Here is a 15,341-nt window from a genome sequence, read left to right on the forward strand (position 1 = left end):
TCTGACAGTGCTTGGGGTATATAGCAATTTCAGAATGAAATCAGGATCTCCTACATGGCCAAGCAAGTACTCAGTCCATTGATCTCTCCCTCCATGTCCACAGGCATGTGATTTTAATTGTTAAAAAGTACATGCTGTATTACTCTGGAGAACCTGGCAGGCTACCAAAAGTATCCTGCCCACACGGCAGAGTCTGGCAAACTCCCCATGGTATATACAATATGCCAAAAATCCCTGACAATGATGGGTCTCATTCTCCTGACAGAGCCTCGAATGAGGCACTTTCTAAAATCTCAGGGCTAGGACGAAGGAGACGTTACTGGTGCCTGCTCGAGGAAATCGATGAACAACAGGATGACAGTGACAGTGTATACCTCTAATTATTTCTAAATCATAAGAAGCCAGGTATATTTTCTACTCTACCACTCAGATCTTAACTGTTCACAGTAAAGTATTTCGCCTATCTTCTAAATAGAATGTATTGCAAAGAAGAGTTTGTCAACCTGACATGGGCAGCTATGAGGATTTCTTGGGTACTTAAAACTATATTCCACGTGAATAACTTAAAGACACATATAGATTTAAATTCTGGATATGTCAGGCTAAAAACAAATTATTGTTTATCCAGTATTTAACATTTCCACTTTTTGGTGACAGCACTGTCTATTGAAAGGAGTAAGACTGGATAATATTCTTCAATATTCTTAATCTGTAAAAACGGTATAACAATGATGTACATACTCCATGGGTATAATAAAAGAATTCATGTAGTATTTGCTCGAGCAGGCCCAGTAACGTCTCCATTGGAGACTTTGTTGTTACTGTGTCTGGCATATAGAATACTCTCGGTAGCTTGCCGGGCTCTCCGAGAGGGGCGGAGGAATCGAACTCGGGTCGGCCATGTTGGCCGCTTGTAAGGCGAACGCCCTACCGCTGTGCTATCGCTCCATTCAAACATGCTAAAGTCCTCTAGTACTTGTCTGTCACTGTCACTGTCCTCCCATTGTCCATCGATTTGCTCAAGTGGGCCCAGTAACGTCTCCATTGTGACAATTGTTACTGTGTTTGGCATTATCAAATACGTCACGGGTAGCTTGCCAGGCTTTGACATGCGGGCAAGATACTCTAGGTAGCTTGCCGGGCTCTCCGAGAGGGGTGGCAGAATCGAACTCATGTCGGCCACGTTGGCCACTTGCAAGGCAAATGCCCTACCTTCTGTGCTATCACTCCAGCCCAGTACTTGTCTAAGGAAGAAAAATATCATTTATATCATCTATATGCTTTTATTTTATTTCAAACATCAGAAAATAGAAAGGAGGATAATAAACCTAAACAGAGTGAAATCTGTGAGGAAAGCCTTTGTTCACTGTTACTTCTGAGCTCTGCAAAGATTCCGAAACTTCAAAAATTTCTAGAAATCTCAATTCATTTTTAGTTCCCTCAACAGCAATTATAGAAGTAATGGGCCTAGAATATTCCAAAAGATGTATTTCTTTAACCTAAAAGAGAGAGGAGTCTGAAGAGGATAAAACAAAACCTATTTATGCTATAGAATAGTTCCCAAGCTTTTGATAAAAAATTTCTCAGGGTACCCCACAAATAATCCACAAATAACTTCTGGACTGGGAAGGATTTATATACTCTTCTGCTGTAGTATCAAGTAATTTTCTCCCACTTTATCATATTAAAGTCACACAAAGACTTAGTCACTGTAAGAAATTAAGAACAAGGTTGCTGTGGTTTCTTCTTTAAAATTATTGGAGATTTGTTAATATTTCTTTTTTTTAATGAAAAAGAACTGACACAGACACTTTTATCAAGTTGACTCTACTCTTGAAAAATGCTGACCTGGGACAATGCCAAGATTAAAGACCTATCTTGCCAGCGAATCTGATGTGCCCTCCAAGTACACATAATCCTTGAAACTCTAGCACTGATGACACTGACCCAGAGCCATGTGAGGTTGAGACTGGATAATGAAGGGAACATGCAAGAGGTCACAGCATGATACTATAGAGGGTGCCTTTCAAAGGTTTCTGAAACTGTATTCCTCCCTCATGAGAGTCCATTCAAAAGTTTTCATTTGATAATTTCAGGCAGCGTTAGTCAACTTAATCAACGATAAGCACAACTCTCTACTATGTCATGGTGAATTACACAGGAGAAAGAAATAATTCCTCCTAGGCAGTGAGCAGTTTCTGTCTTATTCTGTCACAGCCTCCACTATCAACACCAATTATTACAATGACTTCAGTAAGTGACTGGGAATGAATGCATGCATTTCCCCAGATGCACTGAACAGAAAAATTTATTAGGGGCAAATGCTTATGACAACACAATACAGAAACATGCATATATAATATACAGCATATAAATAATATCTACACAGTTCTAAAGGTTTTTAGAGTGAGTAGATGGCAGGAAGAATAGAAGTTTTTTTAGTCGGTATATCTGAAATATTTGAGTTAAGGTAAGGAACATTTATTTCTCAAAAGATGACTTGTTTGGGATTTCAGTGGAGAGAGATATAACAGTACAGATGGTCATTATGTAGTTTTTTCTCTCCCAGTGGTCAAGTTTATATCATTTTTTGTCATCAAATTTACTATGAATTTAAATTTTTCTAGGCAGGAATCTAATGTTCAAATATTTGAACAAAATCTTTGTTAGTTTTATTTTACATTTCAAAGAATTCCCACCCCATATTTTTTTTTCCTTAATGATTTGGGAACAGTTGCTACTGACCTAAGAAAATCAATAGGCAACAATCTTTTCCTTTTTTAACTAAGTTTAAGCAACCATGGAAAAATTTAACTTGACATACTAAATACTATACTTTTCCTTAGGATATATAAATTCATGACTCTTTTGTATTTTATTTGTATCACAAAAATTTTTTTTATTTAATTTTAAAATGTTTTTACTTATCTTAAAAATTTAATCATATTCTCCTTACTATTTTGGATAAATGTGTCATTTCAAGTTGCTACGCATACAATATCCTAAATTAATGTGGAATGTTTAACTTTTTAATGGCAGCAAAATATTATTAAGTGAAAAAGGTAACCCAAATGGCAAAAATTTATATTTGGTTTACATCAATAGTGGTGAAGAATTTTACTTAAACATCCAGATAAAAGAAAAATATGTATCTAGGAATTTAAGGTTGTATAAAATAGCTCAATTATTAAAGGCAGGTTAAAAAGTTAAATTTTCTTACTTCAGATTCACTTAAAATAATATATCATAATGAATATGCCAATAATGAACAGAAAAGTAAATGATATATTTTTCCTGCATTTTCTGAATTTAAAATCCTGTAATTAATGTTGTTTCTATTACCTGAATGGAACTTTAAAGACTATTAAAAGACTATTCATTAATAGTGCTAATAATGAATAACCTAGAATATAATTTTGAATGATTCAATAAGCAGTAATTGGAGAGATTGTAGTATAATTGTAGAGATCATTTCATAAATTGTCATGGAATAATAATTAGTCAAGGAATATATTACTTAGGAATCATATAGCAATATGGGACTTTACACTTTAGAAAGAATCTTTGATCTGTTACACATATTTATTTTTGAATCAAAAGAAAATAACTATAACATACATTGTAAAAATAAAACTATTTTTCAAAACAATAGTGGGATCTTGTCTCTTGCAATCGAGCATCAGTGTCCTACATTGTACCTGTGTGTCCCTGAAGCATTTGCAAAAATTCTGTAGGCTCACAAAAACTAGAAATTAATAAGCATGGAAAGCACCTGTGAGTGAAGAGAAACTGACAGTGATGCAATCTTGAGGAAGCTCATGATTATAACTCCAGTTCCTAAGAGTAACACAAAAAATCTCTGCAAAAATTTTTGATTTTATTCATTTTGTTTATCATCTTTCCCAAGTTAAGTACTCTTTGGTGCATATACATTTTCAATAAAATCCAGCAAGTAATTATTTCCTTTTCATTTAAGTGTTCTTTCTTATGACTAGAGTCTATAATAATAAATATACTAAATACTTGCAAAGTTTGCATAACATATACAGAGAAAGCAAGAACTATAGTTGGAGAGTGGTTTATAACTATCAGTTTTATATTTAAAATTGTATGTATGAGGAAAATAATAACAAAAGTAAAATGCTAAGGCTTCTCAACTAGTAAAGGACTCAGAAATGTTAATCTATACTTCACTGGGTGGGATTAGATTACAGGGGATAAATACAAACAACTAAGGAACTGGGTCTGCTGCTTTTTCCTTTCTTCCATCCTTTCAAAAAATTGGGGGAGAGGACTCCAGCAATGCTCAAGGGTTATGATGGTATTCTACTGATATTTCTTCCTTCAAAAAATTTTATTGAACCCATGTGTTATCATTGAACTCAAAAAGCATACAAAGATAAAAAAAGATATTACTCCTGTTCTCAAGGAACTGACATTCAGTGAATATAATCATCTAGTTAGTTGATGGAGTGACAACTCTATGAGGGAGATAATCTGAGGATACCTGGTTACTCCTTTAGACTTGAAGAGCTGCAGAAGATGTCCTGTAAAGGAGGTAATAGCAAGTTGAGTCCTAAATGACAGATGGCTGAAGGTGGGGTGGCAGTGAGGGAAATGACCACTAATGGTCAGCCAGGCAGAGAAGACTATTAAGCTTTAAGTAAAGGTCAAGATCTTTAGTGTGTCTTGGTTTGCACATCTTTTGCCCATGAGTGGCTCAAACCAGTCTCTCTATAAAGCACAGCTGCTGAAGGTTAAAGTTAACATCATCATTCTCCAGATGAGAATCCTTGACACATAACCCATCATAAATCATCATGATTGAAACTTCATCTTTCCTAACATATTTCTTCATAACTATGCATGGACAAAGTCACTATACACACACACACACACATACACACACACAAGCACCCCTACTGAGTCTGTTGGTTGTGGAATACAATACAAGACAACTACTAAATTAACACTGAAGCATTTCTTTACTGTGTACAATTTAGTATAGATAAAACCACTATTCATGTTTGGAATACGACAAAAACACAACTTATTCTTGATTTTTTTCATGTAATGTTATGATACTCTACCAAAAATAAATTACACAAAGAATTTATATACATATATTATATATATATGCACAGAGAAAAGGAGAGAGAACATGAGAGACAGAAGAGAGATTTTTGATATGTTTGAGAAAATAAAAAATAATTCTACTAGTAGCAATTGTTTCCTAAAGAAAATAATCATGTGATATTAAGACAAAAATATTTCTAAATAAGATATAGAATATAGAAAAAAACTTACTGCATAAGATAATAACTTTAGTCACTCTATATTCATCCAAGACACAAACAAGCAAATACACACATATTTAAAAGCAGCACAACTTTGAAATTCTAAAAAGTTCAGTTATAGTTTTATAGTATACTGTCATTTTTCTTATAATTGTTATCTAGTTTATTTCTTATGCTTATAAATACAATCAATTGACTAAAAATGGATTATGGGGTAGAGAAGAGAGCACAAAGGGCTTGGGAGGCATGCTTTGAATGCTGAGGTCCTGGTTTTATCCTGATCTCTGGAATCCCATGGTTCCTCTAGCACCACTGAGAGCAACCCCTGACCAAGAACAAGGCAGGTTATGGTCCAAAAGTAAAACAACAACAACAAAAAATAGATTACAGGATTGATTTTGGTTAACAAAGGATAGGTGTACAATTAGATTAAAATTAAAAATGTAGAATGATTTTTAATTTTTTAAAAAATTATCTTCATTAAAAATATAGTTTCACAGATTATAAAAGCCAATTTTACATACTCAAAAGTAATTCCCTTTTTGCACTTAATGATTCTGCTGAAAACTGTCTACTAGCTTCCAGAAAAGAGCACAAAAGAGTTCTGATTGAGCTTTGTTCACAATGAATGAGGTGGCAGGTGACACAGACCAAAGATTCAAGGACATAAAAATCAGAATATATGTTTCAGAGTTAGAAGATTCTAATTCATCTTCCTTTATTAACATTTTACTCTATGCAAAATTGCTAATATTCTATTGTGATATTTAGTATGGGACCTACTAACATATTTTAAATTTTAAGCATTTTGAAGATCATAATATACCACAAGCATGTGGTAATTTAGTATAATTATTACTAGCAATGTAAAATATTTTCTGGAATAATATAGCTTTTATTAAATTTACCTAGGGAATTTTGTACATGAATACAAGTCTATAGAAAAAAAAATAATAAATTGTGACTCACTGAAAAATCACAGGTTATCTAGTGATTCTATAAATTCATTTATTTATAAGGGAAAAAGAGGTTACCACTATAATGATTTAGTTTTTAATCCATAACCAGAGTTTGTGCACTAAGTGTTCACTGAGTGCACTATTATGTCCAATAAATGTCTTGGATAGAGCATAAGGAAGGTAAGGACTACATGATTATTTTATATAACTCTCAACTATATCATTAACTTTAACCAGAATGTATTTTATTGTGATAATCAGACATTTATTTTCTTCAAAAAAGAAAACAATATTAATTCTTGTTAGTAGAATTATTGAATTATTCTTTGTGTGTTCTCAAGTGCATCATAAGATATGAGTTAAGTGTAATAAACAAAAGGGAAAAATAGTGAATCCTTAAACCTTATTACATATAACAAAGCCATTGTAAAACTGTATTTTTATCTTTGAGAAAAGCTGTATGACTGGGGTCAGAGAAATAGTATGTGGGTGAGGGCTAGGGCATTTGCTTTGCATTCAGCCAATAAAGTGGATTTTTAAAAATTTTTATTTATTTATTTATTTTTATTAGTGAAACGCCATGAGGTACAGTTGTAGACATACAAATTTTTGTGCTTGGGTTTCAATTACGCAATGATCAAGTACCCATCCCTCCACCAGTGCCCATTTTCCACCACCACGGGTCCCAGTATCCCTCCCAACCCTCATCCCCCCCATCCCACCCTGCCTCTGTGGCAGGGTATTCCCTTTTGTTCTCTCTCTCCTTTCAGGTGTTGTGGTTTGCAAAAGAGGCATTGAGTGGCAATCATGTTTGGTCTATAGTCTACTTTCAGCATGCTTCTCCCATCCTGGCCAGATCTTCCCAACACCCTTAACTTGGTGCTCCCTTCTCTATCTGAGCTCCCTTTTCCCCTAGCAAGTGTGGCTGGCCTCCAAGCCATGGAGCAAAATTCCTGGTACTAATCTCAGCCATTCCTGGGTGTTAGTCTCCCTTTTTGTTGCTTTATGTTCCCCAGATGAATGCAATCTTTCTATGTCTGTCCCTCTCTTTCTGACTCATTTCACTTAACATGATACTTCCCACTTGTAGTACCACTTGTATGTAAATTTCATGACTTCCTCTTTTCTAACAGCTTCATAGTACTCCATTGTGTAAATGTACCAAAGTTTCTTTAACCAGTCATCTGTTCTCCGGCACTCAGATTTTTTCCAGATTCTGGCTATTGTAAAGAGTGCTGCAATGAACAAACAAGTGCAGATGTTACTTCGACTATACTTCTTTGCCTCTCTGGGTACTGAGCACTGCCAGGAGTAATTCCTGAGCCCCACCAGGTGTGGGCCCAAAATTAAAAAAAATAAAACATAAAAAGAAAAAAAGTAAGAAGAAATCCTTGTGAGGTCTGGGAATGTGTTTCAGTGAAAAAACATAAGTCTTGCATGAGATCCTGGCTTAACTCCTGGTAACACACACACACGCACATACACACACACACATACACACACACTCACTCACTCAGGGTTTACAAGAAACTTTGTTAAAATTATTCAGTTACTCTTTTTCATTTTTTGTTTTATGACTTCTTGACTGATAACTGAAAAAGGAAAATTTATATAATAGTGCTAATTAGATGATCACAGTTGTAAAAAGACAACTGTCATTGGATGCCCATGATAAGTTATATATAAAACATACTGCTCAAAGCTGGCAGGATGAATGCCTGCAACTGAGGCCACTTTAGTAAAGGGACAAGATATAAATATAGGAAGAGGGAACAGTGACGCTCACACTTTGCTATTCTTTCATTTAAATCTTTAAAATAAGAATTGAAGTATTGTGATAAAAAATTACAGAGAAAAAACCAAAGTAGGAGACATTTATACTAACTGACATCAGCCATCCTGCTTCCCGACAATGGTGTCTATAAAGGCTTTCTTCCAAAGTATATAATACACTAACCAATTATTCTTGAAAGTATCATCCAGATTTTGGTCCAGAGCACAGAAAACACACTTGAGTTCAAATTCTAAAAAGGCATGCTGTGATGTTTTTGACTTTACACAGAAGATAATTTTGCAAAAGAAACATTTGGCAGTACTTCAGAAGCTCACTGTCTGGCGGTGCTGATAATACAATTCTTTTTCTTGATCATGGCACTTTCTCTAATGATGTATCATTCATGTAAGTCATCATGCCTTAACAGACCAAATGTATCCACGAAATAGACATAATTCATGCGCTTATGTGCACTATTTAATCTTTTATTTTACTATAAGCTTATAATATCACTTGGATGAATTTTAAGCTGAATCCTACTTCAAAAAGGGGGTCAGACTCCACTTAGCACACCTACAAAAAGTCTATTGGATCCAGATAAAGTAATAGCAGCTGACCTGAATGAAAAGCATTGATAATTATAAGAAATTCACTAATATTTGTAACTTTTTAAAAGGGAATCTAAAGTGGGGATGGAACATCACCAGGTATGACCCAAAGCCAAAAAAAAGAAAGAAAGAAAGAAAAAAAGAAATAAATGAATAAATAAATAAAGGGAATACAAAGTATTAAGCAGATAACTACAAAAGATCATTTTATTTTTTTCTATTTGAAACATTCAGTAAAACCCACAATATCTTCCAAATGAAAATGCTTTTTGTGGGAGTGTTTGTAATATCTCCTAGTATAAATCTACCCAGACAAGATTTTTCCTTCCTAGTAGAGAAAATCCAATTCTGTTTGTTGTTTCAAAATTTTGTTCTTAAGCACATAGAATAGTGCTCCAAAATGAACATGGTTACTCAGGCTACTAAAAAGTCTATCAAAATTTCACAAAGCAACAGGTGAAAAGTCACCTGTGGATATGTTTGTAAAATAAAAATATCCTCTTTTGACATCTCATAGGGGGAACATTATCTTCCATAATATAACTTTCACACTCATCTAGTTTAACCAATATGACCCTAAATTACATACTTCGGAAATATGCTACTTCTAAACTTGAAATTACTTATCCACAAGTGTAATAAAGAGTTTGAGAACACAAACAAAATAAAAATACATTTACTCACTGTGTTAAAATTTGGAAAGAGCCCAACAGCAGAACTACTGTCCACTGGAAAAGACATAAATGGTTTGATATCCAGTGAAGGTTGCATCATCAGAGTTGGAGTGCGCACAAGAGCAGGAAGCGTCGTAGTGTGGCATGTACTGCCTGCCAAGAACAAAACAAAAAGAAATTAGTCTCTTTCTTAGACCCATCTTCCTCCACAGTCTACGTACTGTGCACAAATAATTCTGCTAAGCTACTACTACAAGCAAGAAAGTTATGTTGGATGTATGCAAAGGCTGTAGAATGAGGAAATGTAATTCAAAGGGGTTTCTTGATAATTTTTCTGAAAAGGATGCTGAATACTCTCTTGGGCAAAGTCCAAGAGCGGCTTAGAATTAGTGGAGGGAGATATATAGTAAGTGGATTTTCTGGTAGGTGGGGCAGGATGTTGTCTTCTGACAGTCTAGCCATTGTCTCTGACTAACCAAAAATGTAGGAAAGAGGAGGGAAGGAAACTCTTAAAATTGGAATCTATTGGTATTCAAAATAACTGAATGGATAGTAGGTATGCTTTATGCAAATCAGAGAAAAGTATAGGTGTCTTAACAAGGGGAAGAAATCTTAGCCTCTTCCTTTTTAAAACATGTTTACTTGGAAACCATGATTTACAATACTGTTGATAATAGATTTTCAGACATATAATATTTCAGTATGACATTCACCACCAAAGTTGCAGTGACCATCCAATAATTCACAGGGGCCCTCCCACCCTACCTTCAACTCTAAACCCTTGGAATACTGAGATCTGTTGATTCTCAGAGCCTGTTACCACTCTCCACTTGTTATACTTCTGGACTAACATGTTCAGAAAAAAACTTGGACTTTTATGGTTATAGTGTGTTCTCAAGAAATTTATGACTCGAACAATTTTTCCCTCAAAAAACAATCTAAAAATTACCCTTACTTTGAGGAAAATGAGTACTCTAGACATTACAGTTTTAGAGAATCTAAAATGAGTGATTAAAGTCTGAGAGAAGGCTGGTTATTGGGGGACAGGAAGGAGTTGAGGCAACAATAAAAAATATTTGCCTTTTACTTTGTAAAAAGATCTTCCTATTGGACCGAAGACAGTACAGTGGGTATGACACTTTCATTGCAGTTAACTCTGGTTCAATTCCTGGCATATGGCCCCTCAAAGCCCATCAGGCATGGTCCTTGAGTACAGAGACAACAGTAAATCCTGAGCACAGCTGTGTGTGGTTCACAAAGGAAACAAAACAAAAAAGAGGGGTTGGAGAGATAATACGGTGGGCTTGCCTTGGATTCAGATAACCAATGTTTAATTGTTGGTACCCTATCGGGTCTTCTGAGTCCTACCAGGAGTGATCACTGAGCACAGAGGAAGAAGTAGATCCTGAGCAAAGTTGGATGTGCCCTTCTCCCACCATAAAATAGCTTTATAATATTTTAGGAACTATCCCTTTAATAATCATAATAGCAGTCATCTCTTTAGATAGCTGGCTTAAACCATGTGTTAAAGCACTCCTTTCCAGCAATATGCATTATTCTTTAGTTTGTAGCCTCCACAGACTGCATATTAAGTAATTATTAGTACAGATGGCTCCCTGGACAACCAGATTTGAAGTAGTTTAGTTTTTTTTTTATAGCGCAGCGGGTAGGGCGTTCGTCTTACACGCGGCCAACACGGCCGACCCGAGTTCGATTCCTCCGCCCCTCTCGGAGAGCCTGGCAAGCTACCGAGAGTATTCGATATGCCAGACACAGTAACAACAAAGTCTCCAATGGAGACGTTACTGGGCCCGCTCGAGCAAATCGACGATCAACGGGAGGGCCTTTACCTTTACCTTTTTAATAGAATACTTCTGTTGAGATATAATTCACATAATAAAATAATTCATCCACTTGAAAATAACTCAGTGATGCTTAGCATATTCAGTGTGCCACCATTATCACAATCAATTTCAGAACATTTTCACACCCCCTAAATGAAACTTCTATTAGATGCCATTTACAACTTCAGATCAACACCCCTAGCAAGCACAAATTTAGTTTGTCTCTGTTCTGAATGTTTCAATAACATGCAATATGAAGTATCCTGCTACTCTTCTTTCACTTGCCATAATGTTTTCAAGATTTTCCATGTTGTTACCTATAACAGAATCTCATTAATGCTTAAGACAATAATATTTTATTATATGGATGTACCATATTTACTTATACATTCATCAACTGATAGTTGAATTGTTTCTACTTTTGTTTCTGCTTTTTTATGAATAACGAAATAAAAGAATTTGTTTTTGGGTTTTGATGTAGCTATGTTTTCAACATATCTAAATATCAAATTTGGAATTTCAAGTTCCTGAGAGATAATACAGTAGGATAAGGTACTTGCCTTGCATGTGGTTGACCCACATTAGATCCCCAGCACCCTGTATGGTTCCCCTATTCCCTCTAAAATAATCCCTAAATTCTGAATCAGGAGTAAGTGCTGAGCACAGCCAGGTATTGCTCAAAAACATAAAGCAGATAAATGAATTTTTTAAAAAAGAATTGAGAATCCCATGTTTGAGTCAAGATTTTCCAGATTATTTTTCATAACGGCTGAACTACTTCTATTACCATTAATAGTGTGTGATAGTTCCAATTTCTCCTGGCATGACTATATGAGCCATAAATAATTATATGCTTAAAATTTCCAGCTGACTTGCTAAAAATAATAAACAGTTTGTGAGAATGCTCTAATGATTAAGACATTCTTATAGTTCCCCAGAATAATCAAAATTCCTACTTCAATGGTACTTTTGGAAGTGCATTTCCTTAATAAATTCTGCATCATATTGCAGAATATTGGAGAATATTATTGATAAGAGTGTTTAATGGACTGCACACCTAATCACCTAATTTACACTGTTTCAAAACCAGAAAAAAAAGAGAAAAGTTTGTCATTCATATAACTACCTCCTCCTTAATCACATGCTTTTAGTTAGGCAATATTACACTAATTACTAACTTCAGAGATTGTAGATCTAAGATGTATCAAGATGTCAAATATTGCCGAGGCACTTATGAAATAATTGATTTTAAAATCTTTGCCTTACAATCTTAGGTAGATAGCAAGGAAACAAATATTTCTTTATGTTTGTTTTTGGGCTACACCCATCGGTGCTCAAAGGGTTAACTTCCACATAGTGCTTGGGGATCACTCCAGGTGGTGCTCAGGAATTGCTCCTGGGAGTCTCAAGGGACCATGGACAAGACCAGTATTTCTTATATTAAAGCAATGGCATTTTATAATTTATAATTATTATAACAGTTAAAAGACTGAAATATAAAAAGTACACAGACTTATAATCTTTAAAGTTACCTGATGAACAAATGTGTAATTATTTTATCATAGTGGATCTCAAAAGGAAAGAAAATTTTCATTTTTTGTTTGGTTCTGCTTTTATTTTTGAGTCACACCTGGCTGTACTCGGGGTTTACGACTGGCTCTGTGCTCAGGGATGGCTCCTGGCTGAGGCTGGTGGGACTATATGCGGTGCTGGGGATCAAATCAGTGCCAGTTGCATGCAAGGCAAGTAACATCACCATACTATCTCTGGCCTCAGAAAAGAATCCTTTTGAAGCCCACAAATGATGGCTGATAAAATGTAAAATACAAGGCTCCTGATATGCCTCCTGAGAATCACTTGTACTAACAAACTCAAATCAAATATTACTTTGTACTAACAAACTCAAATCAAATAGAATGCAACATGGAACTTGGCAAGCAGTATGCCATCAACAAAGGTCAGAATGCTTAAAGATTCCCCCTTACAATCAAACCTCTATGCTAATAAAGGCAGGGCTCCAGAATTACTTTAGCAGCCACCGTTTATTAGCATAAAAAAAAAACGAAGCAGCTGTTTACCATTTCATTAGCATTTAAATGACAATTTGCCAAGTCGTACACAGATTGTTTTAAAGTACTGGTAGATCTTCTCAATGAACAAAAACTATGTTTCTTTTTATAAACTTCCTTACCTCAACCCTGAAGTGTTCACTTTGAAAACCTAGGTTTTAATAGTTTTTCACTACAACTGACTGTTTCAAAGACAATTTTTTCAAAGGGGAAAGGAAGAAAAGAGCACTTCTGCACAGAGGTTAATTTATGCTTTTATCTCTGTCACTGTACGTATTCTTGATTTTGCTACTGATGATGATTTTGCTGTGATGCAGGAAAGTCAGTGGTAGCCACAAGCAGAAATCTAAACAAAATATATTGTTCCCTGTAAGAAAATTTTAAGTTCTATAAAATCCCAGAACTCCAAAAAGATTGAGAATATAAGCATGAAATCCCAGGGTCCTTGTATTTAACCACTCCCCCAGCCGGTGAGAATTGCAGTGGGGCCCCAGACCTTCTGAGATCTGCTTGGGAAGCTCCCAATCAAACAAACAATCAAATAAAACCACATTAAGATTACAATAGTACTGAACCAAACATTGTCCTTTTTCTGAACTATTTAATAATAATATGTAAGACATTGCCTATAGTTAACTCATTATTGCTAGTTCAAAGTTTAAGATACAATTTTGCCATATATCATAATGAATTAATTAATAGCAGTGTTCTTTATTTATTTATAAAGGTTGAAGTACCACACCCATAAACATATACTACACACATATACTACACACATATACACAGTACTAGACACACAACATATTTTAAACTCCCTGTATCAAAATAACATACACACCTCAAGGCATGTGTACCCCAAATTTACCACTGTCACCATGAAAGTTTCCCATTTCCATATTGTCTCAATAAGGGTACAATTAAATTTGGAATACTACTTAGCTATAAGAAAAAAATGAAATCTGCTGCAACTTGGAGCTGGAGAGTATCATGCTGGTGATGTCAGTCAGGAGAGGAACAGACACAGAATGAGCTCTCTTATATGTGGAGTATGAAGGAACAAAACAGGGGAATAACAAATACCCAAAGGCAACTGAGGGAAAACTTGTCTTCAGTAGGAAGCTTACCAAGGAGTGAGCGAGATGGGCGAGGGACTCTGGGACAGTAGTGGAGGGAAGGAGACATGTGGATGAAAGGTGCGTTGCTGGACTAGTTCATACATGAAATCCTACTAGTAACAATTTGTAAACCAAGGTGCCCAAAATTTGAAAAATAGATTAAAAGGAATGCAATTAGCCTCATAGATAAATTTCATCTGATGGTAAAATCCAAGTAATATTCACTATATCTATAAAACAAAAATTGTGTGACAGACAATTCACTACGATGATTATAAGGCAAACTATTATTTCAGCCAACTCTTGTGGTAATATAATATGCCCTCTATTTTGTCAATGGATTATGTCATAATATATCATAATGAAATCTTATTTGAGAATCAGGTGACAAATGAAACAACTGCTTCAGTCTTTGACCTTTAGAAATATGATCTTGAAGGTCTATGATAGCTTTCGAGGTTCCCAGTGGTTTTTCTTTATATACAAGGACAACACAACCGTAAAAACTGCAGCAGCATAGAAGAAAATCTTCAGAGTTTTCACAGAGTAAAATAAAAATCTTTCTGTCTCTGTCACTTTCTTTCTCTTAAATCCTGAAGTAGTTTCCTCCTGTGCCATTAGTATGTATAACTGCTCTAGTGAGTAATGAAATAGAAATTTACATTATAAAAATATATTAGGAGACATAGCAAATTATAGAATTTTCAAAGATTTCTCTAAAGCAATTAATATGATTGGCATTTCAGGTTTCCCCCAAAACTTGATTCTGGTTTTCTCTTTCTCCCTTTCTCCTCCCCCCCACCAGCTTTTTTAGGTTTGTTCCTCATTATAATTTTTCCCATTACCAGATCAACTATTGACCAGCATCTCTTCATTTCCTTTACCTGTCATTTTCTTTGTTAGCAGTTTTCTATGAAAGGAAAACAAATCTACCAAAAGATCACCAAATGAGTCCAAAAGGAGATTATTATATGACTGGGGGATATGTTTAATAAAGGGTT

The 15,341-nt window shown here is 35.0% G+C and overlaps 1 protein-coding gene across 4 annotated transcripts in view; it reads right to left on the reverse strand.

The window, feature by feature from the left end:
• Positions 1-15,341, reverse strand: part of ZNF385B (zinc finger protein 385B) — a 385,075-nt gene that overhangs the window by 90,125 nt on the left and 279,609 nt on the right. For all 4 annotated transcript variants that reach the window (XM_056110152.1, XM_056110153.1, XM_056110155.1 and 1 more), the window contains one exon: positions 9,323-9,465. In XM_056110152.1, coding sequence (XP_055966127.1) covers positions 9,323-9,465 — 143 coding nt within the window. The remainder of the gene's footprint in view (positions 1-9,322; positions 9,466-15,341) is intronic.

Source organism: Sorex fumeus, unplaced genomic scaffold (genome assembly GCF_029834395.1).
Source record: "Sorex fumeus unplaced genomic scaffold, SorFum_2.1 ptg000009l, whole genome shotgun sequence".
NCBI lineage: Eukaryota > Metazoa > Chordata > Mammalia > Eulipotyphla > Soricidae > Sorex > Sorex fumeus.